Source organism: Podarcis liolepis (assembly GCF_965112155.1).
Source record: "Podarcis liolepis genome assembly, chromosome: 7".
Lineage (NCBI taxonomy): Eukaryota > Metazoa > Chordata > Lepidosauria > Squamata > Lacertidae > Podarcis > Podarcis liolepis.
The window spans coordinates 94,596,107-94,618,568 of NC_139561.1; the positions used below are offsets into that span (position 1 = coordinate 94,596,107).

Here is a 22,462-nt window from a genome sequence, read left to right on the forward strand (position 1 = left end):
GGTATGGGCTGCCTCCTGGGGCGAAGCTGGATTCCCCCTAAGGGCAAAGGACCTTTTGCTTGAGGGAGGGAGGGAGGGGAGCCCTGGATCGCCCTCTGTTTCTGTCTTGCAAGAAACAAGGAAACAGGAGGAAACATTGTATCCGCTGTTGCTACATTTTGTAGCGCGCTTCTTCCCCTCTTTCTGCTCTCGGTTTCTTGCGCTCTCCTGGCGGATCGCGCGCTCCAGACACGGGGCTGCTGCTTCCTGACTTCGGATTGGCTGCCTCTCACCTTGGACGATGCCCATTGGTCAGCGATGGTTCTTTGAGAAATCCTGATGTTTCATTGAGGGGTTTCGGGACTCCATTGAAGGGTTTACAAGCCTCTTCGCTGCAGATCACTAGGAGGGGAGTTTATAGGTGGAGGGGCCCACTCTGGCTCGTCGTCCTGCGTGGGTGAATGGGATTTGGGGTGTTTGGATGGCCTCTTAGTCCCCGGCTCTACCAACAGCTCGAGGGGTGAAAGGCCCGGAGGGGTCGCCTGAGGTCTCTCTCACCCGACAAGGCTGCTTTGTTTGTTTGTTTAATTTTCAAATATATTTATTGAAACTTAACATATATACATGATAACCAAAATTCCCAATGATTCCCTCACATAAAATATAATATCTAAAGTATAACAGTTGCATAATCATACACTAAATTATCAAAGGCAAAGCTGCTTTGTTGTCCTGCAAGGGGCCAGGAGTGTCTCTGCAAGGCCGTCCTCCAGGCGGTCCTTCTCCTCCTTTATTTCAACCCCTCATCCCCAGGGGCCTGAGCACTGGATCCCACCCCCTACCCCCTAGCAATGGAATGGGTTTCAGATATATATATGATACAAAAGTATCCAGCTTGCCTGTGGGGCTGGTGGGGGAACGTTAGGGAACACTCTTGCAGGCCCCACGGCCTCCTCCAGCACTGGAACAGGTACGCAGCGTTCCCGGGAAGGGGTCCTGGTGTTCTGGGACTCACAGCTGCTCTCTTGTGAGTACGCGGTCTAGCAGAGTAAAAGCAGCGCAGACGGAGATGAGCAGGAGAAAAGAAGGAGCCCCACCAATTTGCAGCTTGGAGGCGCTGGAAGAGGAAGCACTGTGAACCTCTCTACTCATGATGTGAACCACCCTGGCATCCTCAGACCATAGAATCATAGAATCCTAGAGTTGGAATAGACCACAAGGGCCATCGAGTCCAACCCCCTGCCAAGCAGGAAACACCATCAGAGCACTCCTGACATATGGTTGTCAAGCCTCTGCTTAAAGACCTCCAAAGTAGGAGACTCCACCACACTCCTTGGCAGCAAATTCCACTGTCGAACAGCTCTTACTGTCAGGAAGTTCTTCCTAATGTTTAGGTGGAATCTTCTTTCTTGTAGTTTGGATCCATTGCTCCGTGTCCGCTTCTCTGGAGCAGCAGAAAACAACCTTTCTCCCTCCTCTATGTGACATCCTTTTATATATTTGAACATGGCTATCATATCATCCCTTAACCTCCTCAATGGTGCTCTAGAAATTTAATATCTATAGAAATAATAAATAAAGCTTGGGTAGTAAGAATTTGCTTCTACACCATCAGTTTGTTTCCCAGGTGAGGGAACACAAATATAAACACGGGACCAAGGGAATGAGAGCAATTCTGTTGGGACCCAGTTTATTCAAACTATTGCAATAGGATAGCCTTGCTAACCACTTGTTCAGCAGAGCAGCTAGTTCGAAAAGGCTTCCAGGAGGCACATTAGAAGAAAGCTAATATACACAGCACACAAAGACTCATAAAATGCCACAACACTCTTCCACTTGCATCAAGAAAGTTCTCAGATCATGGGACGTGTTGCTTAATGCGAATATCGACTCCCACAGTTCCCAGGCCATTTGTTAGGCTGTTAGGCTGCTGAATGAAAAGATAAAAACAGGGCAACTGACTTTCGGGTTTTGTGGGTGTGCATCAGTAAACGAGGGGAATTAAGACTAAGAGAGCTGAGTGGGGGGTGCTCGTGTAATCTCACTGTATATAAGTTGTACAAGTGACAACAAAGTATTTCTATTTCTATTGTATTTGGGTCTCATATGTCTCATTTCAACAACATTCCTAGGCAACCAGGCTAAGGAAATGCTAGCTCAACACTTCTCCCTTTCTCTCTTTCCCAAAACATCACCTGCCCTTCTGGGGTCAGAAAAGGCTGCAAGCTGTAGGGAACGTACACATCACAGCGTTACATAGTTCAGGAGGGTGGAATGAGGGTTACAAAATGCAGGCATACAAATCAAGACTAATACATTCTATCTAAAATGTTAAATGCAATTAACTAGGACACTTCAAACAAAATTAAAATCATTAATATCTAATTCAATCAACTATCTCAAATTTTACACCAACTCCTTCCAAGGAAAGCTCATCATGGACAGTAAATGTCGCCCAATCTCTCTTATCCCTCTCCCCAGGCATGACATAAAGAAGGAATTCAACACCTTGGCGAAGGACTTTCAAGTCACAGTTCTGGGTACGTGGTAGGAATTACTATGGGGCACCAGTTGTAGATAGGTAGCCGTGTCGTTCTGCCATAGTCAAAATAAAAAAATTCCTTCCAGTAGCACCTTAAAGACCAACTAAGTTAGTTCTTGGTATGAGCTTTCGTGTGCATGCACACTTCTTCAGATACACTGAAACAGAAGTTGCCAGATCCTTCTATATAGTGAGAAGGTGGGGAGGGGTATTACTGAGAAGGGTGGTGGGAATGGGAGATTGGCAGGTGGCTGAGATGAGCCTGTTGACGACTCTTAACGACTGTAATAGGTCTTACAGGAAAAGGTAAGGGGTGAGAAGGTGAGAAATGGCTTAGTCATGTATGGGGCACCAGATGTGGCAAAGAACCCAGCTGCAACCATTACCTCATACGAACTAAAGTCTCCTCCAATTAAATCTGTACACAGCCACTACTGTAGTTCGCTCCCACTGTGAGTTCTTTGATGGGAAGCAAGACGGGCCCTGTGGCTGAAAGTCTTTCCACACACTTGGCACTGAAATGGTCTCTCACTTTTGTGAATTCTTTGGTGGGAAGTGAGCTTGGACCTCTCATTGAAGCTCTTTCCACATTCCAAGCACTGATAGGGTTTCTCTCCTGTATGAATTCTTTGGTGGGAAGTGAGCTTGGACCTCTGATTGAAGCTCTTTCCACATTCCAAGCAATGATAAGGTTTCTCCCCTGTATGAATTCTTTGGTGGGAAGTGAGCTGGTGATTGTCAAGGAAACTCTTTCCACATTCCAAGCACTGATATGGTTTCTCCCCCGTATGAATTCTTTGATGGACAGTGAGGTGGCACTTGTGAATGAAGCTCTTTCCACATTCTGAACACTGATAGGGTTTCTTCCCAGTATGAATTGTCTCATGGACAGTGAGCTGGCGTTTGTGAAGGAATCTCTTTCCACATTCCAAGCACTGATAGGGTTTCTCCCCTGTATGAATTCTCTGATGGGAAGTGAAACTGTCCTTTCTTCTGAAGCTCCTCCCACACTCTTGGCACTGATATGGTTTCTCCCCCGTATGAATTCTTTGATGGACAGTGAGCTGGTACTTGTGAATGAAGCTCTTTCCACATTCTGAACACTTATATGGCTTCTCCCCTGTATGAATTCTTTGATGGACAGTAAGCTGGCCTTTGTGTATGAAGCTCTTTCCACATTCCAAGCAGTGATGGGGTTTCTGCCCTGTGTGAATTAGTTGATGGACAGTAAGCTGGCGTCTGTGAATGAAGCTCTTTCCACATTCCAAGCAGTGATAGGGTTTCTCTCCCGTATGAATTCTTTGATGGGCCATGAACTGGCCTTTGTGAAGGAAGCTCTTTCCACACTCCTGGCACTGGTAGGGTTTCTCCCCTGTATGAATTCTCCGATGGGAAGTGAAACTGTCCTTTTTTCTGAAGCTCCTCCCACACTCTTGGCACTGATAAGGTTTCTCTCCTGTATGAATTGTTTGATGGACAGTGAGCTGGCTTCTTCGAATGAAGCTCTTTCCACATTCCAAGCACTTATATTTTTTCTCCCCTGTATGAATTTTTTCATGGTCAGTGAGGTGGCTTCTGTGAATGAAGCTCTTTCCGCATTCTGAACACTTATATGGCTTCTCCCCTGTATGAATTCTGTGATGGGTTGTGAGCATGTTGCTTTGACTGAAGCTCTTTCCACATTCCAAGCACTGATAAGGTTTCTCTCCTGTATGAATTCTTTGGTGGACAGTGAGCTGGCCTTTGTCTATGAAGCTCTTTCCACATTCCAAGCACTGATATGGCTTCTCCCCTGTATGAATTCTTTGATGGACAGTGAGCTGGCATTTGTCTATGAAGCTCTTTCCACATTCCAAGCACTGATGGGGTTTCTGCCCTGTGTGAATTATTTGATGGACAGTAAGGTGGCGTCTCTGAATGAAGCTCTTTCCACATTCCAAGCACTGATAAGGTTTCTCTCCCGTATGAATTCTTTGATGGGCCATGAACTGGCCTTTGTGAATGAAGCTCTTTCCACATTCCAAGCAATGATAAGGTTTCTCTCCTGTATGAATTCTTTGGTGGGAAGTGAGAGTGCTGCTCTTATTGAAGCTCTTTCCACATTCCAAGCACTGATATGGCTTCTCCCCTGTATGAATTCTTTGATGGACAGTGAGCTGGCCTTTGTCTATGAAGCTCTTTCCACATTCCAAGCACTGATATGGCTTCTCCCCTGTATGAATTCTTTGATGGACAGTGAGATGGCCTTTGTCTATGAAGCTCTTTCCACATTCCAAGCACTGATGGGGTTTCTGCCCTGTGTGAATTCTTTGATGGACAGTAAGCTGCCGTCTCTGAATGAAGCTCTTTCCACATTCCAAGCACTGATAAGGTTTCTCTCCCGTATGAATTCTTTGATGGACAGTGAAACTGCCCTTTTGACTGAAGCTCTTTCCACATTCCAAGCATTGATAGGGTTTCTCCCCTGTATGATTTCTTTGATGGACAGTGAGACTGAAGCTGCGAAGGAAGCTCTTTCCACATTCCAAGCACTGATAGGGTTTCTCTCCTGTATGAATTCTTTGATGGGAAGTGAGACTGCTGCTCTTATTGAAGCTCTTTCCACATTCCAAACATGTATAGGGTTTCTCCCCTGTATGAATAAGTTGATGAACAGTAAGCTGGCCTCGGCTACTGAAGCTCTTTCCACATTCCAAGCACTGATGGGGTTTCTTCTCAAGCGGATTTCTTTGATGGGAAGTGGAATGGGAACTCTGACTGCAGCTCTGTCCGCACTCTGAATCCTGATATGGCTCCTCCACTGTGTGGATTTTGTTGTGGTCTCCCTTGTTCTTCATTTCCAATTCATCACCACCTGAAACTGAGAGAGAAATGGATTAGAGCCGCAAATTATGGAGCATTGCTAAATAATGCTTGTGACCCAGGAAGAACTATAGGGAGTTAGATGTGAATTCTTCCTACATAGTTTACTGTCTGCAATTCAAAAGGTCTGGCTCTTTTCTGGGATGGCTTCTGTTTGGCCTAATCATGGAATCTGTGTCATCTCCAATGTCAATCTATCTTTGGTCAATCAAAAACACAAAGAAGCAAGAACAATAACAAGGAACCTAGGAAAAGCTACTTCTACATCCTAAATCACTCTGAAGCCTACATTGAAGAAGGCCTGGGCAGTTCAGACAGTCTGATCGTGGTTTGAAAAGGCAGAACTGGAGGAAGAATATTCACAGGGAAAGCAGTCAATAGTCTTTCATCCAAGGCTTACTGTTGAGCCCCATTGAAATATCAGAGGTTCGTCACATAGAGAGATGTCTTGATTTACAAAACAGATGCGATGATCCAATAGGGAGCCTTACCGAGAGAGTCCAAGATCCCACGATTCTCCTCCATGACTTCCTTATGCAGAGCTCTCTGGTCAGGATCCAGCAACGCCCACTCCTCGTCTGTGAAATGGACAGCTACATCTTCAAAGCACACTGGACCCTAAAAGAAAAAGGTTGTCCTCTTAGGCAACATAAAGGTGATCTGTTACACTTTACTCTGTTATTTTCTGCCTCTTAATTGCTGTTCTTTTTTAATGGGTTTGTTTTGCTGCACATTTTAATTATGGATAAATATTTCAATGTGTTAATGGAATAATTCATTGTGTATTTTAATGTGAGCTATTAAGAACCTGGTGTTCTTCAAATCATTCTCTTTGTGCAAGCAATCCTATGCAAGGATCCCATTTCCCTGTGTGCTGTTCTGGGGGTCAGGAGGCCCTCCCGATGCCCTAAGACCAAGTTCAAGAGGTGAATGGGGGAATGAGGAGGATGGGGGGGGAAGCCCCTTTGTGTGAATGGTGGCGCTGGTTAGGTGCACCCTGGCCATGGTTTGGTACAGTGTGAAAACGCTTAGAAGCCTATTTTAACATTCAATCTAGAAATGAAACTGTAATGACTTATAAACATGTGGGAATGTTCAGGGATGCAGGAGAGGATATATTGTCTGATTATAGCCTTTCCGACTTGTGTTAACAAGTTCACAATTTAGCAGAGTAACATTCCCCTTTTTAAACTCACAGCAGATGCGTTTGCTCAGGCTCACTAAAGGCTCTATAATAACTGTTCTGGTATTTTCCCCTTTTCCCCTCATAAAAGATAAGACGCGACACAGTGTTCTATAAAACCGTAAAAAGAGTTTACTCACATTCTGTTCACAATCGGATCCCAAAAAGCAGACTTAGCTTAGAAAAGTAACATACACCTGGAAACTATCTCATAAGGAGACAGTCCCTTTGTTCTTTCTTAGCTGGTGGCCAAAAGAGCATCTTTGGCTAAGCAGATGTTGCTTCTTCAATGTCAAAGAGAGAGAGATGGCTGCCCTGCCCTGTGCTTTTGTTGTTACCTGCACAGGTGAGGCCTCGCCCACCTTTAGTCACATGAGGAGGAAGTCTGTCGCAGCCCAGAAGGAAACAGGAAGTTTACCTGCTGGCTGGGCAAACATTCCTCCCCCTTTGTAAACATGTTCACTCTAGGAAGGTTGTACTTGACTGCTCTTTTGTTTCACATCCCACAAAACAATCCTAGCGACATTCAGAAGGTGCGTTAAGGGGATGCTGCTGTTCCTTATTCCCAGCACATAAACCTCCCTGAATAGCATTTCAGCCTTTGTTTAGGTCCTCTTTGAGGGAAGCCAGGAGGAGGAGAGAGATTTGTTCATGCTAGAGGCAGCCTGGTTGCCCCACCTCTCTGCCTACACAGAACGGGTGATTTTAACTCTTCATTAGAAAAAAACGGGATCTTTGTTGGATTGCCAGGCCTAATGACCTACTTTTCTCCGTGGGTCTTGCCATTAGGAGACAGCTGCAGAGACAAAAGGCCCCGATTTCTCCCAGCTAAGTCCCTTCCTTTCCATAATACTCCGTAAGCAATCTGAGACTGCTCCTCCTGCTTCATGGCTCTCCGGGTTGTGGGAGACAAGCGGGGAGGAGAGCTTGTTGCAGGAGGATGGGGAGACCCCTTGCCTCTACACAAGCCAAACCCCTCCCTGCCTCTCTCCTTCCATCTCCTGCTTCCGCTTCTGCCTCTGCGTCTGGGCTGCTCTCTGCCACAGACTCTCTCTGCTCACTAAGCCCTGTTGCCTCTCCAGCTTCTGACACCTCCTCCTCCTCCTCCCAGTCTCCTTCCTTTTCTCCCTCTGACCCCTCATCATCGTCCCACCACCCCTCCCCTGGCCCTGAGCCTTCATTCCTTGGCGGTTCCTCCTCCCACCATTCCTCTGTGTCTAACCAGTCCATGATAGCCTCCTTCCTCCTACCTGATCTGGTTTCCCAGCTGCTGCTTCTCCTCTGCCATCGTGAGGAGATGGTTGAGCAGGTCTGGCTGGCATCGTCCTGTCACCTGCGAGAGACAAAGGTCACGACTGCCTGCTTCTCTCAGAGGGGAAACTATAGATGGGCCTTCAAAAAAGCACCCCTTTAGGATGTTTATACCCATTTCCCATTTTAGTTGTGCAAAAACGTATCTCCTTTTCTCTGAATTTTTCACCCCAAGTCTCTTCTCCAAAAGATGCAAAGTACTCACAGAGTTCTTTCAAAATCTACAACATGTGACAAAATGGAGAAAAAACTCATTCCTCCTTACCCAGTGGCCTCTCTCGGGTATCCAACGGAGTCGGTTCTGCCTCACAGAAATCCAGACCCATTTCTGCAAACAGTTTTTTCCCCTAGAAGAGCAAAAAGCATTCAAAACAGAGCATGAGGAGAAGGATTAGAAATGGAATGGCCCTTCCTTTTTTAATGGGTTTGCTTTCCAAAAAAAGGATGGGACATTAGGAAATAATTTGGGAATACTCTCCCTCCTCTTTGGAGCCCCTTGGGAGTATCCAGAGGAAAGTCTCTCTCACCTGCTGCTCTGCCTGCTTCCTCTCCTCTGCCTGACTCAGGAGGAAACCTTCGGCCAGGGCCACCGCCTGGGAACTGGTCTCCACTCCGCATTCCCTCACCCAGATCTCCATCTCCAGAGGAAGGACAGCCAGGAACTGCTCCAAGATCACCAGGTCCAGCATCTCAGCTTTCGTGTGCCTTTCTGGCTTCAGCCACTGATGGTCAAGGTGGCAGAACTGGCTGCAAACCTCTCGGGGTCCTTTGGCCTCCTGGAAGCAGAACTGCCTGAGCTGCTGGCTCTGCACCTCTGAGCAAAGGGTGTCCTCCTCACCCAGTTCCTTCTTCACAGAGTTTTCCCAGAATTCCCCACTGCTCCCCGTTTCCATGGCATGGCCTCTTCCTGCTTCAGGGCCAGCTGAGTCTTGCTCATCCATCTCTGTTCTCAGGACACCTCCAGGAGATCAGAAGGAGCCCCTTGGTCCTCTGCCAAGTTCTGCCTAATGAGAGGTGCCTGCTGTATTTTTTCTATTAATTGCTTTATTTATTATTTTCCATATATATACAACACATAATTATCTTCATTTCAGTCAGTCCGATAAAGATATCTAGGTTCACCAAAAAAAAAATAGAAAGAAAAAAGTATCAAAAAAATAGAAAAAGAAAAAGAAATTCAAATACAATTTTAACTGTATTTTCTACACATACATTTTACCTCCCATTTTCTCCGTATTTCCCTTTATATTATATTAAATTTATTGCTATTATTTGTAAAAATTCTCTTTTCTATTTTGATATCATTTTCCTTTATATATACTATTTACAGAAATCATTCAAAGGCAACTAGCATGTTTATATTACAACTATTTTTCAAGTAGTTCTTAAAATTATCCCATCCTAGAATGAACTCCTGTTTGGGTTTTTCTCTAATTCCTTCAGAAAGAGAGGCTAATTCCACATAGTCTGTAAGTTTGAGTAACCAGTTTTTTTCTGGTAGGAAGTTTGTAATTTTTCCAATATATTGCAATAGTCACCCTCGCGGCCGTGGTTACGTACAAAAAAAAAAAATCCTTAGACCCTTGGTGATATCTGTGCCTGTAATACTCAGAAGAAATGTTTCTGTTTTTTTAGGGAAATTGACCTTTAACATTATTTTTAGTTCTGAGTGAATGTCGTTCCAGAACTCTTTGATCTTCTGGCATGGCCACCATATATGAATCATGGTGCCTCCTGCTTCCCCGAATCTCCAACATACATCTGGTGTATTTTTATACATCTTGGAGAGTTTGTGCGGCGTCAGGTAACACCAGTATAACATTTTTTGCATATTTTCCCTTATGGAACAACAGGCGGTAAACCTCCAATTTACCTTCCACAAATTCTCCCATTGGGACATTTGTATGGTGTGACCTAGGTATTGGGTCCATTTAATCATGGCCGACTTAGCCTCCTCCTCCTTGACTTCCCAGAAGGTTGGCGGTTCGAATCCCTGCGACGGGGTGAGCTCCCGTTTCTCGGTCCCTGCTCCTGCCAACCTAGCAGTTCAAAAGCACCTCAAAGTGCAAGTAGATAAATAGGTACCGCTCTGGCGGGAACGTAAACGCCGTTTCCGTGCGCTGCTCTGGCTCGCCAGAAGCGGCTTAGTCAAGCTGGCCACATGACCCGGAAGCTGGACGCTGGCTCCCTCGGCCAATAAAGCGAGATGAGCGCCGCAACCCCAGAGTTGGCCACGACTGGACCTAATGGTCAGGGGTCCCTTTACCTTTACTTTAAGGAGAAGAGAAATGATCCCTGGGCACGCGTGGGTGAGTCTTGCTTGGGACCAGGGCTGGACTCCACCACAACTCAGACTCTGAGCGACACCAAGTGAAGCTGCCTGGGTGCCAGGATAGCGCTGGCATCTCCACCCTCTGGGTATCATTGGATCTGGACTGTTTTCACACACTAATACCCCCTCCTGTAGAATGCCATCAGCTATATTTTATTGGCGCATTCAGAATGAATTCCTGGAACCAAAATGCTTTTTCTGTGCAGCCTGAGCAGGAGCAGCAAACAACATTATAGTGAATTGTTTTCACTTTGCCTACCCGACTGCCCTGTTCACGGTTGTGAAGAATATCCCTACGTCATGAATGGTCCATGTCACCATTAAGAAAGAGAGTTTGGAACAGGCCAATATATCTGTGGACTGCCCCTGGATCAAGGGACTTTTCTTCTTTAAGTTCTCAAAACTCTTAATCCAACTCAAGGTCATCTGAACTAGCAGGATGTTTAACTGAGAATCAATCACAGTCAGTCCATCATTTGAAAAATAAGACTTGAGAGCTGTCTTGCTCCAAAATGGCAACCTTGGCTTCAGGAGCCACTTGGCCCCTAGCTTATATATCTGGGTTTCTAACATTGCCTCCCTCTTCCCACTTTCCTGCTGCAGCTTCTGCCTCTGTCTGGACTGCTCTCTGCCACAGACTCTCCCCACTCACTAAGCCCTGTTATCTCTTCAGCTTCAGACGCATTCTCCCAGTCTGCTCCCTCCCCTGGCCCACAGCCACCTTCCCTTGGGGGTCCCCCAGCTGGTTCCTCTCACTCTTCCTCTGTGTCCACCCAGTCCAGGCAGCTCCTCCTTGCATCCTTTATTCTGTTACCCCCAGGTTGCGCTCTGCTTTCCATTTGGTCTCCTGTTCTTACTGGGGCCAACCAGGGGCCTCTTCTGGCAAGCCCACCAGCAGGACTGAAGACCTAGGGCAACTCTCCCCTGCGCTTCCCGGCAACTGGCCTTCAGAAGCATGGCTGCCTCTGGCTGTGGGAGCAGCGCATGACCATCATGGCCAGGACGTTTCCAAGCACAATTCAAAGTGTTGGTGCTGACCTTTAAAGCCCTAAACGGCCTCGGTCCAGTATACCTGAAGGAGCGTCTCCACCTCCATCGTTCTGCCCAGATACTGAGGTCCAGCTCCGAGGGCCTTCTGGCGGTTCCCTCCCTGCGAGAAGCCAAGTTACAGGGAACCAGGCAGAGGGCCTTCTCGGTAGTGGCGCCCGCCCTGTGGAACGCCCTCCCAGCAGATGTCAAGGAAAGAAACAACTACCTGACTTTTAGAAGACACCTGAAGGCAGCCCTGTTTAGGGAAGTTTTTCATGACTGATGTTTTAATGTATTTTTAATCTTTTGTCGGAAGCTGCCCAGAGTGGCTTCCCAGCCAGATGGGTGGGGCATAAACAATAATTTGTTGTTGTTGTTGATAAATCGTTTTGTTGTTGTTTTTATTGTCAATAGCCCCCTGCTCCTCCCTGATTGGCCTCATCCTCTTTGAAAACCCTCTTGCTTGGTGACCAGCCCTTCCTCCTGTGGCAGGGAGTTCCATGGGTCTAACTGCGCACTGTGAGATGCATGGACTTTGTTTATTTGTTCACCATACAGACCAAGTTTCAGCGTCCAAAGGTTTCCATCTGGCTGCCACCTGGGCTAAGGAACGTGGCCGATTCCTCAATCCCATTGGGGTCCCTTTGCAGGCCCTTTTCTCCCTGGCTCAGTGACCCCTCCCCAAAGGGGCCAAGCAGCGTCTCCATCCAAGGGAAGAGGAGAGCTGCGGAGCTCCTGCCCCCTCGCCCCCTCCCTGGCTTTGTAGAGAAGGAAGGGTGCAGAACCCTGACTTGGGGGTCCTCAGCAGGCACCCCATGCACCTTGCCCTGCAGCTCTGGGACCCCCAATGCGCCCCATGGGGAAGAGAGAGGAGACATACCAGATCCCAAAGGTGCCAGTGGCGCAGGTCTTGCAGAGGAGACAAAAGCCACCCCCTTTCAGGGAGAAAGCTGGGAATGTGGGAGGGGCTTTCCTTCGGGAGGACCTCGGCCTCCCCCCCCCCTTATTTCCCGTCGTCTCTAGGAATTGCAGCTCGGTTCCTTTTAACCCTTGCAAGGCTCGCCTTCTTTTTATCTCAGGATCGCAGGAGGAGCCAAGCGCACTGCAGACATCCAGAGATAAAGCCAAAGAGGGGCGGGTCAAGCGCGAGGCTCGATCATCTCAGCGTCGTGGGTTCGAGCCCCAGGTTGGGCAAAACAGTTCTACCTTGCGGGAGGTTGGGCTAGGTGACCCTGGGGACCCCTGATAATAAGAAGAATAATTCACTATTTCTATGAGCCTCTTGTCTGGCCTCCTGAGCTGATCCTTTTCACCCTTGCAAAGCGGAGCTCCCCACGCTTCCCTCCTCCCTCCCTCCCTCCCTGGAGTCCCATGCATTGCACACGCCCAAGGGGTCTTATTTGGGGGACCCTCTAGGCTGGCCTTCAGCTCTCCAAAAGCGGAGCCCCGGCGGGTGTGTGTGTGTGTGTTGGGGGCTCCATCCTCGCTCCGAGCCCCGCCGGGAAAGGCACCTGTCCGGCTGCGAGCCTTGGCTGGCGTGGGGCTCTCCGGCCGAACCTCTTCGGGCCACGAGCGTGCCTCTGAGCACACGCAGAGTGCGCCTGCCTCGGAGCAGGAGGCAGCTCGGCCAGACCAGTCCCGCGCGCCCGCGCGCCCCCGCCACTCACCTGCCCCGCCAGCCCCGCAGCAGCCTCCGGCGCGCGCCCGCTGCCGACCTCTCCAGGTCCACGGAAGGAGCTCGGCTGGCCCAGCGGCAGGGACGCATGCGCGGCGGGGCCCGGCGCGCTCCCGACACCGCCGCGCGCACGGCGAGGCAGCCCCTTTTGCGCATCCCATCATCTTGGGGAACCAGCCAGGTGGGACTCGAGCGCCTTCAGGGATGCGCTGCGTGAAGAGCGAAGGACCTCGGGAGAGCCTGCAGGATCAGGCCGGGCCCGTCCATGGGGAAGCAGCGAGCAGGATCCGGGCGCCAGAGCTCCTCTCCTCTCCCGGGGCTTCCAGAAACGGGTATCCGGAAGCAGCGCCCTCTTTGAGGAAGTTTTCCATGTTTGATGTTTTATTGTATCTTTTTTAAAAAAAAAGATTTTTATTGAAGTTTCACAAATTATATAATAACAAAACAAAACATTAATACAAACAAACAAAAACAAGTATAATTTCAATCCCTTATTTTCTTGTAACTTCCCTGACTTCCTCGTACCTCCCCTTTCTGTATTCCAATTCCCAAATTTTAATTCAGCAAATCCTCTTCCTTATTATCCATTTAAATTTTTTAGCCTTTCTTTTCTTTTTACTTAGTCATTACAGCTAGAAACCACATAATTTCTAAACCAACGTCATTCTAACATTCAATAATTTTACAATGTTTCCTAAGATAGTCCTTAAATTTCTTCCAGTCTTCTTCCGCTGTCTCTCTTCCCTGGTCTCGGATTCTGCCTGTCATCTCCACCAGTTCCATGTAGTCCATCACCTTCATCTGCCATTCTTCCAAGGTGGGTAGTTCTCGTAACTTCCAATACTTTGCGATGAGTATTCTTGCTGCTGTTGTAGCATAGGATGTTTTATTGTATCTTAATATTCTGTTGTGAGCCCTGCAGAGTGGCTGGGGAAATAATAATAATAATAATAATAATAATAATAATAATAATAATAATAATAATAATAAATAAATAAATAAATAAATAAATAAATTTTTATTTATACCTCGCCCTCCCCAGCCAAGACCAGGCTCAGCGCGGCTAACACTGAATTTAAATACAGTAAAAACATTGAAAACAAAACAAACCAAAAAACCAGTTGATTAAAATGTAAGTTAGATTACAGTTTAAAATGCAGCTTAAAATGCAACCTTGTTTTAGTGGTAGCCCAAAGATCAAAGCCGTAAGGGGAGAAAATGTAAAATATTAACCGGGGCCAACTATCCATGCTGGTCCTACATAGGCCAGCAAAAAGAGCCAAGGGAAAAATTATATACAAATCCCATATAAAGGGTTCCATAAAAAAAAAGGTGTGGGGTTTAGACTGAGTCCAGCCTATAGGCCTGGTGGAACAGCTCTGTCTTGCAGGCCCTGCGAAAAGATGTCATGTCCCGCAGGGCCCTAGTCTCTTGGGACAGAGCGTTCCACCAAGTCGGGGCCACAGCCAAAAAATACCTCTCTCTGGTTGAGGCCAGCCTAACCTCCTTGGAGCTCAGGACTTCCAAAGTGTTTTTATTTGCAGACCGTGAGTTCCTCTGTGGGGCATACCAGGAGAGACGGTCCCGTAGGTATGAGGGTCCCAGGCCGTGAAGGGCTTGAAAGGTTAAAACCAGCACCTTAAACCTAACCCTGTACTCCACCGGGAGCCAGTGCAGCTGGAAAAGCACTGGATGAATGTGATCCTGCAGCGAGGACCCCATAAGGAGCCTCGCCACAGCATTCTGCAGCCGCTGGAGTTTCTGGGTCAGCTTCAAGGGCAGCTCCATGTAGAGTGAATTACAGTAATCAAGCCTGGAGGGGACCATTGCATGGATCACTGTGGCCAGATCAGGGCGAGAAAGGTAAGGGACCAACTGCTTGATACGGCGGAGATGGAAAAATGCCACCTTTGGACTACATGGAAATGGCGGAAATGACTGGCAGAATCCGAGACCAGGGAGAGGAGACAGTGGAGGAAGATTGGAAGAAATTTAAAATTTATTTGCAGAAATATTGCAAAATTTATGAATGTTAAGGACATTGAAATGAATCGCAGGGGTTTTAGCAACAAAGTAAAATGTAAGATTGGATTAACAACAGATAAATTAATAGGATATGAATTTGCTGAATTAATTTTTAAAAAGGGATACAAGAACAGGAGACGTGAGGAAGTCCGGAAAATAAGCTAATTGAAGATGAAAAACTAAGAAAGAGGGAATTTTTGTTTTTTGTCATTATATGTGTTTTTATCTCTTTTTTTCTTTTTCTTTTGATGTGTTTAATGTCTGTATTTTTGTATTGTATTTTTTTGTGATTTTGTATTTTCTTTGTCCTTTATTGTGAAAACTTAATAAAATATTTATTAAAAAAAAAAGGAAAAATGCCACCTTTGCTGTGGCTGCAACCTGCGCCTCCATAGAGAGGGAGTCGTCAAAGGTTACACCCAAGCTCTTGACAGAGGGCACTGGTAGCAGTTGTTGTTGTTGTTTAGTCGTTTAGTGCACGCCATGCCCTCCTGTCTTCCACTGCCTCCCGCAGTTTGGTCAAACTCATGCTGGTAGCTTCGAGAACACTGTCCCACCATCTCGTCCTCTGTCGTCCCTTCTCCTTGTGCCCTCCATCTTTCCCAGCACCAGGGTCTTTTCCAGGGAGTCTTCTCTTCTCCTGAGGTGGCCAAAGTCTTGGAGCCTCAGCTTCAGGATCTGTCCTTCCAGTGAGCACCCAGGGCTGATTTCCTTCAGAATGGAGAGGTGTGATCTTCTTGCAGTCCATGGGACTCTCCAGAGTCTCCTCCAGCACCAGAATTCAAAAGCATCCATTCTTCGGCGATCAGCCTTCTACTGGTAACAGTAGTAGTAGTAATAATAATAATAATAGTTGCAGACCTACAAACGTGCCCCCTCTCTGGCTTTGCAGAGGGGTGGGGCAGGACCCTCTGCTCCCTGACTTGGAGGTGCCCCCCCATATTCCGCTATAGTCTTCTCCCCAATGCACCCCACCCAGAAGAGAGCGGAGAAGCCCCAGATCCCAGAAGGGGCAGCACTTGCAGAGCAGAGAGACAGCAGCCACCCGCCTTCTCCTTGCAGGGAAGACCTTGGGAGGGCGGGGCTTGGGCTCTGGAGGACCTGCCAGCAGATTTCATTTCCTATCCCCTCTAGGACTCCAGCTCAGTTCCTTTTAACCCCTGGCAAGCCGAGCGCACCCAGCTCAGCCCCCTCTCCCTTTCGAAAGCAGGGCAGTGGGAGCGATGTGCAGGACACACCCCCAGATATGCTTTATTTGGGGGGCGGGTGGGGCAGGAAACTGATGCACGATCAAGTCCATAAGTGCCGCCTTGCCTTGTGTTCATGCACCTAGTCACTGATGTACGCTCATTAAGTGCGCCCCCCAGCGGCTGCTAGATGCAATTAGCAGGTATTACTCCTGTTTTAATGAATGGAACCCCCACTGCCTCAATGTAGCAATGCTACGGACACTTCCAATATGAAGCGGAAACAATTAATTCATCCTATTTTGCTTAGGAAATCTTGTACCTACGAATGAATGTCCTGGACTCGCTGGATGCAGACAGGTGCGTCAGTTTGCATTTCTTAGTACTGATTCGGAAGGGGGGGGCATGTCTTCTTCACCTCCTTCTTCGCTACAATATATCCATTTATTTCCAATTGTCAATGTCAAAAGGGACTAAAATCTATAAAATTCATAGAAAATCAACGTGCCAATTTGCTCAATTTCTCTAGGACTCCATGACACCTCCCCTGTCCTCCATAATCCCTCAAGCAAGGTGTCAAGACCCTAATCCGGTCAAATCGCTCTGCCAAGCCTTTCCTCCGGGCAAGGCCAGGTGACAGAATATGCATACATGGACCATTGACTTCTCATCACCGGTACTCAGGAAGTGCTTATCTGTGCATATCTCCAGCTCTGCATATTCCCCCCTCCCTCCTCCATATGTTAATCCCCTGTATCCCAACCTCTTAATGTATTCATGATGTAACTGGGATGTATTTTGCACTGTATTCTGGGGCATGGAGGGAAGTTTCAAAAGTTCATGTCACCCCTTTCTCACTGTTCAATCTCGCCTTGAACCTGTTGCACAATAAACTTGGATCTTCTGCAGTTTGCTCCTGTCTCCGGCTGAGCTCATTTTCCTCCGCAGGGACCCGAGGATCTAGTCCGACGAGCTGGGTGGCAGAGTAGCCTCGCACCCAGATTTTACCATAACAGTACAGAAAGTATTGATCTGATGTTTAGAGATTTTTGCTATTCTGCTTAATTCAAGAGGGTTCTGGAAAGTTTTCTTTCTGTGTGAAAGAAACGGGCAGAAGGTTCTTGTTTGAGTTATTTCTTGTTTGGGAAGCTGAGTGCAGCTGGTTTAAACTGGTTCTGCTATCTTTCTGTCAAGGTCATGCTGACTAGAACAGGCCAGGAGGAGCCCGGGTCTCTCCTATTTTCTCTTTTTGTATCTTTGTTCTGGTGTTCTGTGCCAATTCTGAATGTACAGTAGACACTCGGGTTGCGAACGTGATCCATGCAGGATGCACATTCACAACCCGCAGCACTCGCAACCCGCGGCTGCGCATGTGCGGTTGTGATTTGGAGCTTCTGCACATGCGTGACCGTTCCAGTACTTCCGGGTTTTGGTGGTCTGCAACCTAAAAAAACGCGCCCTGAAGCGTCTGTAACCCAAGGTATGACTGTATTGGATTTGTGACCATTATGCTTATTTGCCTTCAACAAAGCTCTGCTGGATCTATTTCTTGGGAAGTCTGCATAGTGCTTAAGTTTTTCCCTCCTCTGGAGATGGCATGTCTTCTCCCAGGGAAAGAAGGCTCAGAGCCCAGAGGAGGAGTGATGAGTGGTCGGAAAGAGAAGAGGGGGCAGACGGGGGCGGGGAGGAGAGGAGGGGGAGTCTGTGGCAGAGATCAGTGCAGAGGCTGGGGGGGGGTAGGCAAGGGGTTGAGTGGAGACAGGCTGGTGAAGAGCCCAGGGAGTCTCCCCTTCCTGCTGCAACCAGTTGCCCCCCCCCTTTCTCCCAGAAGATGCAGAGAAATGAAAAGAGCAGAGCAGAGATTGGTTGTGGGCGGACACGGTTTTCATCGGAGCAAGATTTGCGGGGAAGCGCTACTGCGACCACTAGGCCTGTGCTGTTTTGGTGTCCTTAAAAAAAAGAGTTAACTGTACCGGTACCGTGTTTCTTTTAATTGATGACTTACACTTGACTCCAGCTCCTGGCGATGAGGTACAGTGTAAAATGTTTTGTAAATGCTTTATTCTTTGATTTCTGCATAATCCCATAATGATTTCTGCATAATCCCATAATGCACACACTCCTTCACGTGTGCATTATGGGAAACCTTTGTCTGCCATAGGCCCCTAAGTGCACAGAGCCATGTATGTCCAGACTGTCAGGTGAATGGAGCCCACCCGTCCTGCTGGTTACCATTGTGGTCAATTTGAATGAAACTTGTAATAACTGCTTGGAATGTCAGTGTCTTATGTCAACTCTGTCTGGAAAGGTGAAAGTCTTGCAATTCACAAATGGTTTGATTGACATATTGTACTTTTGACTTGTCTGACCTGATGCAACCCCTCCTAATTTTGTGGTGTTTTTCTAGCATTTGCCTACGTGTCACTGACATTTGTAGGATGGGATTTCTTGTAAATGGAAATATTTAAAAGCCAGAACACCAATTGTCTCGGGGATCTCCTTTCTTTGCTTTCAGATGGGTTGAATCTTTGCCACGACAAATGAAATGATCAGAGGCTTAACCGGCCCCTTTGCCTTTTGCATTTTAATATTTTAATGTTTCAATATTTTAATGTTGTATTTTAATCTTGTTTTTAAGTTGTATTCTTTCAACTTGTTAGCCGCCCTGAGCCCAACCTTGGCTGGGGAGGGTGGGATATAAATAAAAATTATTATTATTATTATTATTATTATTATTATTATTATTATTATTATTATTATTTTGCCTTCTCTCTTTTTTCTTCTTCCACTCTGACCGAGGAACCTTGCTCCCTCCCTGCAAGGTAACCGCAGGTAAGGGGTCTGGCCCTAAAGCAACCCCTTACTTTCTGGTAACAGGATCCTCTTTTCTGGGCTGGGTTCTGAGCTGTTCCCTCCCTTGGAAACAGAAACAGATGGAACAGCTTGCAGGGGGAAAGGCTGGAACCAAAGTTCAAGAGCAAGGGACCTCGAACTGGGACTTCCTTGAGGCTCAGAGGGCCTGTCTGTCAGGGAATCTTGATAACAAAATGAGCGGAGTTAATTAAAGGAAGATTTGTTGCTGCAAAAACATCAAAGTTCACCAGAGTGGCGAGTACAGCTGTCCGTCCATTGATCAAGATGTCTGTTCTAAGGTGGGTGTTTCTGGCAAGGCCAGGAACAGCCAAATGCCTTCTTGTGACGTATTCTGTCTTGAAGACCCCCCTCCATACACCTCGACCGAGGGGAGAGGGGGTCAGCTCCCACCTCTTCCTCATTCTCTGAGAGTTTACTTCCAGGAAACGGCTATAACCCTCTTGCCTTGTAGTTAACCCTCTCTCCTCTCTCCTCCCGCCTCCTCTCTTCACTGGGAGCTAGCTGCAAACTTCTCCTGGGGTCTGGCTCATTCATGACACTGCCTGAGGACTCTCCAACAAGTTTGGCAATGTCATCCCGCAAGAGGCCAATGAGTGGCTCAACAAGGACATCCCATTTTCTTTCCCAAGCTCTCCATGTACCAGCCTGGTTTTCTTTCAGCCCCTCATCCTGAAGAGCCTGAGCAGTGGATTTCACCCCCTACACTTCAAACAATGTGACATATTTCATATATATTTGATACAAATCTATTCAGCTTGCCTGTGTGTGGAAGGGGGACATGTATTGTAGCATGTTGTTGTTTGTAAACAGCTTACTGCATGGCTCCAACAAGCCACTCTTGAGTTCCTATACCAATAATTTGGAACTTTCACCACTTTGGAACTCAACCAAGTTTTACTGCCTGTACAACCTGTTCTGAATGCTTTATGGAAAAGCACATGAAACTGACCTTTGAAGAGTTTGTAAGTAAACCCTTTTTAACTTACCAAGTGTGCGGTCTTTTCCTGTGTTGGGGAGTTTTGGAACTCACAAGGGCATCTTCTAAAGGTCTAGCAGCCTTCATCTCCTTGCTTTACTTTGCTGTATATTTGGTGATTTAAAATCTCTGCTGGAGTTCTCTTACCAAAGAGTACTTGCCACTAAGTTTGAGCTTGGCATCCTGGGAATGACTAGGTACCGTGTATAAGCTGCAACAGCAGCAAAACTGTGCCACCACTAAGAAGACCCCACTGAGTGCTGCCAAGGCCTCCGTCTCTGCCTTTCTTTCTCAAGCACCGATCGTACACAGATTATTCTGCAGGCTCCATGCTGAACTCTGTGCTCCCATCTTGTACCAGACATTTTTCATCTATGACCCAAAGGTGTTCAGTCACGGGGATCGTTTCAAAGGGAACAAAGAGCTTCTGCAATGAACCCGGGTTTCAAAAGGTCCTTGGCCCTACTAGGAACCAGCGGAAGTGTGCAGATGCTTCCAAATGGAACAGGTGACATGGCACAGGTTAGTGCAGATAGAGCAGGTGCCCCCCCCGAGTCCTACTTCAGTGCAAGTTGAGTTAGATCAAGGCCACGTTGTCTGCAGCAAAGCGGCTTCCCTTTCTAACTCGGTGTTCTTAGATACACAGAGAAAAGGCAATAAATGGGAATGTAACGTGATTATTTAATGTGAACTGAACTTATCAAGGCTGGTCTAAAAGCTCGTGGGGATGCAGGGGCCATTTCATGATGGACCTCCGCCAGCAGGCTTCCCCCAGCCAGGCCTCCCTGCTGAAGCAAGCTGGTAGCGGGGGGGGGGGGAGGAGGAGGCCCTCCTGGCCTCCAGAAAGACCCTCGTCCCAGCAAGAGCCTCTTCTCCCCGGTGAGCTGCAGAGGAGAGGGAAGGATGGTCTGAGGGGAGGTGTGGAGGTAACGCTCCGCTTTGCGAAGGCAAACCTCGCACCAGACGTGCAACAGTATGTCAAGGAGCATTACGCCTGCTTTCCCTGACCTTTTGCCTTCTTTGCTAGGAAACAGGGTTTCCCCCCTGACCTTTTGCCCTTTCACAATTTGTTTTCTAGAGATATCGCTTGGCTGGAGCATGATGGGGGACGCAGACGTCATCAAGTATCGGGGGGAACATCTGAGGGAAACACCTGCTGACACGTGTATTTGCTAATGCTGGAAATGTGCTTAGATGCAAATACGTCATGTTCAGGGTGGTTTCACTACTATTTCCAATTGCTGACTTCTGCTAATAAAAGGAGCCTCGGCAGAGCTAGCCGGCAGCTTGCTTGGCGCTTGCTTGCCAGCTTGCTCCTGCGCAGCTCACCTGCATCCAACCTCCTGTCATCTCTGTTATTCCTACAGGGAGGGGCAGCCTCAGGTGACCCAGGCAGACAGGAGATGCCACTGGGCAACACAGCTAATGGCCGGTCACCAACACAAAGGGGGCCCTTAGCCTTGAGCTGCAGCCCAGTAAGATCGTAAGAGCCAACGTAGAGCCTACTGGATCTGGCCAAAGGGGCCCCATCCAGTCCAGGGTTCTCACAGGGACCAAGTAGATGTCCTCATGGGAAACCTTCAAGCAGGACCCGGGCACAAGAGCCATTCTCCCCTTCTGTGGTCTCCAGCCACTGGCATCCTGGCATGCTTGCTTGGGGGAAAGCCTTGCTTAAGCTCGGGGAAGGGATTGCTGCTCTGCTGCTACTTATCAGCAAATAAACATTCCCCAAAGACCGTTCCGCCCCCAGCGCCTGCGTTGATGTAGATGGGAGCAGGAAGAAGCCCAAGCCCTTGTAAATCACACACTTTATATTTAATATAGTGCAACAAAAATAGTTAAGAATGCAAGAACTTTTACAGATTAAAAAAATAGTTTTTAAACCATCTGATCTTAAAAATAGACAATAGTCGTGACGCTTAAAAGACAACCGTGCCGGGCATTGTTCTGCGCCCGTCGCCAGGGCTTGGCGTGCCTCTCAGGAAAAACCGTCGCTCCTCCGAAGGGCCGCGTCTGTGGGGGCCGCTCTCTCGCCCTCCAGGTCGACCACCGTCTTGCCCCTGGTGGGCAGCGCCACACAGTCCTGTGGCAGCCCCTCGGCTGGCTTGGAGCCCGGCTGCCCCGCAGAGCCGCCCTGGCTGCCGTTGGTCTGGGAGCAGACGCTACTGACCCTGGCGCCCTGGCTCTTGTGGGGGTTGGCGTAGACTTTGTACTTCACCAGGAGGATGAAGATGAAGACGAGGATGGCCGCCACAATGACGCCTCCGAGGACGATGATCATGGTGCCGCCCAGGAACTGGGCGTGGAGGGAGTGGCACTGCCGGTACTCCTCCTCCGTGGAGAACTGCACGCAGCCCACCACGGCCGTCGCCGTTAGGAGCGTCACGCCGTCGTCGTAGACGGCCAGGACGCACAGGTCGTAGTCCCGCCCCGCAACCAGGTCGCTCAGGAAGAAGGACTTGCTGGCGGCAGGGATCATCCTGCAAG

The 22,462-nt window shown here is 48.0% G+C and overlaps 2 protein-coding genes and 1 long non-coding RNA gene across 9 annotated transcripts in view; 1 reads left to right on the top strand and 2 right to left on the bottom strand.

Moving 5' to 3' along the window:
* The window catches only part of LOC310712948, a 246,776-nt gene that overhangs the window by 12,029 nt on the left and 212,285 nt on the right, over positions 1 to 22,462 (top strand). The window lies entirely within an intron of this gene.
* Positions 1,644 to 13,004, bottom strand: LOC310712779 (uncharacterized protein). 6 transcript variants are annotated; one of them, XM_083516122.1, is made up of 8 exons: positions 12,906 to 12,982; positions 12,119 to 12,480; positions 9,751 to 9,916; positions 8,405 to 8,989; positions 8,143 to 8,224; positions 7,817 to 7,899; positions 5,875 to 6,001; positions 1,644 to 5,381 (listed from the first exon to the last, which is right to left on the bottom strand). In XM_083516122.1, exons 4-8 carry the CDS (start codon positions 8,816 to 8,818, stop codon positions 2,953 to 2,955), a joined length of 3,135 nt encoding a protein of 1,044 aa, XP_083372248.1. In that variant the 5' UTR covers positions 8,819 to 8,989; positions 9,751 to 9,916; positions 12,119 to 12,480; positions 12,906 to 12,982; the 3' UTR covers positions 1,644 to 2,952. The 6 variants fall into 6 exon arrangements, with proteins under 6 accessions (XP_083372248.1, XP_083372251.1, XP_083372246.1 ...); XM_083516125.1 differs by lacking the exon at positions 9,751 to 9,916 and having other exon boundaries at positions 1,644 to 5,375; XM_083516120.1 differs by lacking the exon at positions 9,751 to 9,916.
* Positions 21,549 to 22,462, bottom strand: part of LOC310712817 (leucine-rich repeat and fibronectin type III domain-containing protein 1-like protein) — a 67,008-nt gene continuing 66,094 nt past the window's right edge. The window contains exon 2 of one of the 2 annotated variants that reach the window (XM_083516201.1): positions 21,549 to 22,455. In XM_083516201.1, coding sequence (XP_083372327.1) covers positions 21,954 to 22,455 — 502 coding nt within the window. In that variant the 3' untranslated portion in view covers positions 21,549 to 21,953. The remainder of the gene's footprint in view (positions 22,456 to 22,462) is intronic. The other variant, XM_083516200.1, reaches the window with a different exon arrangement.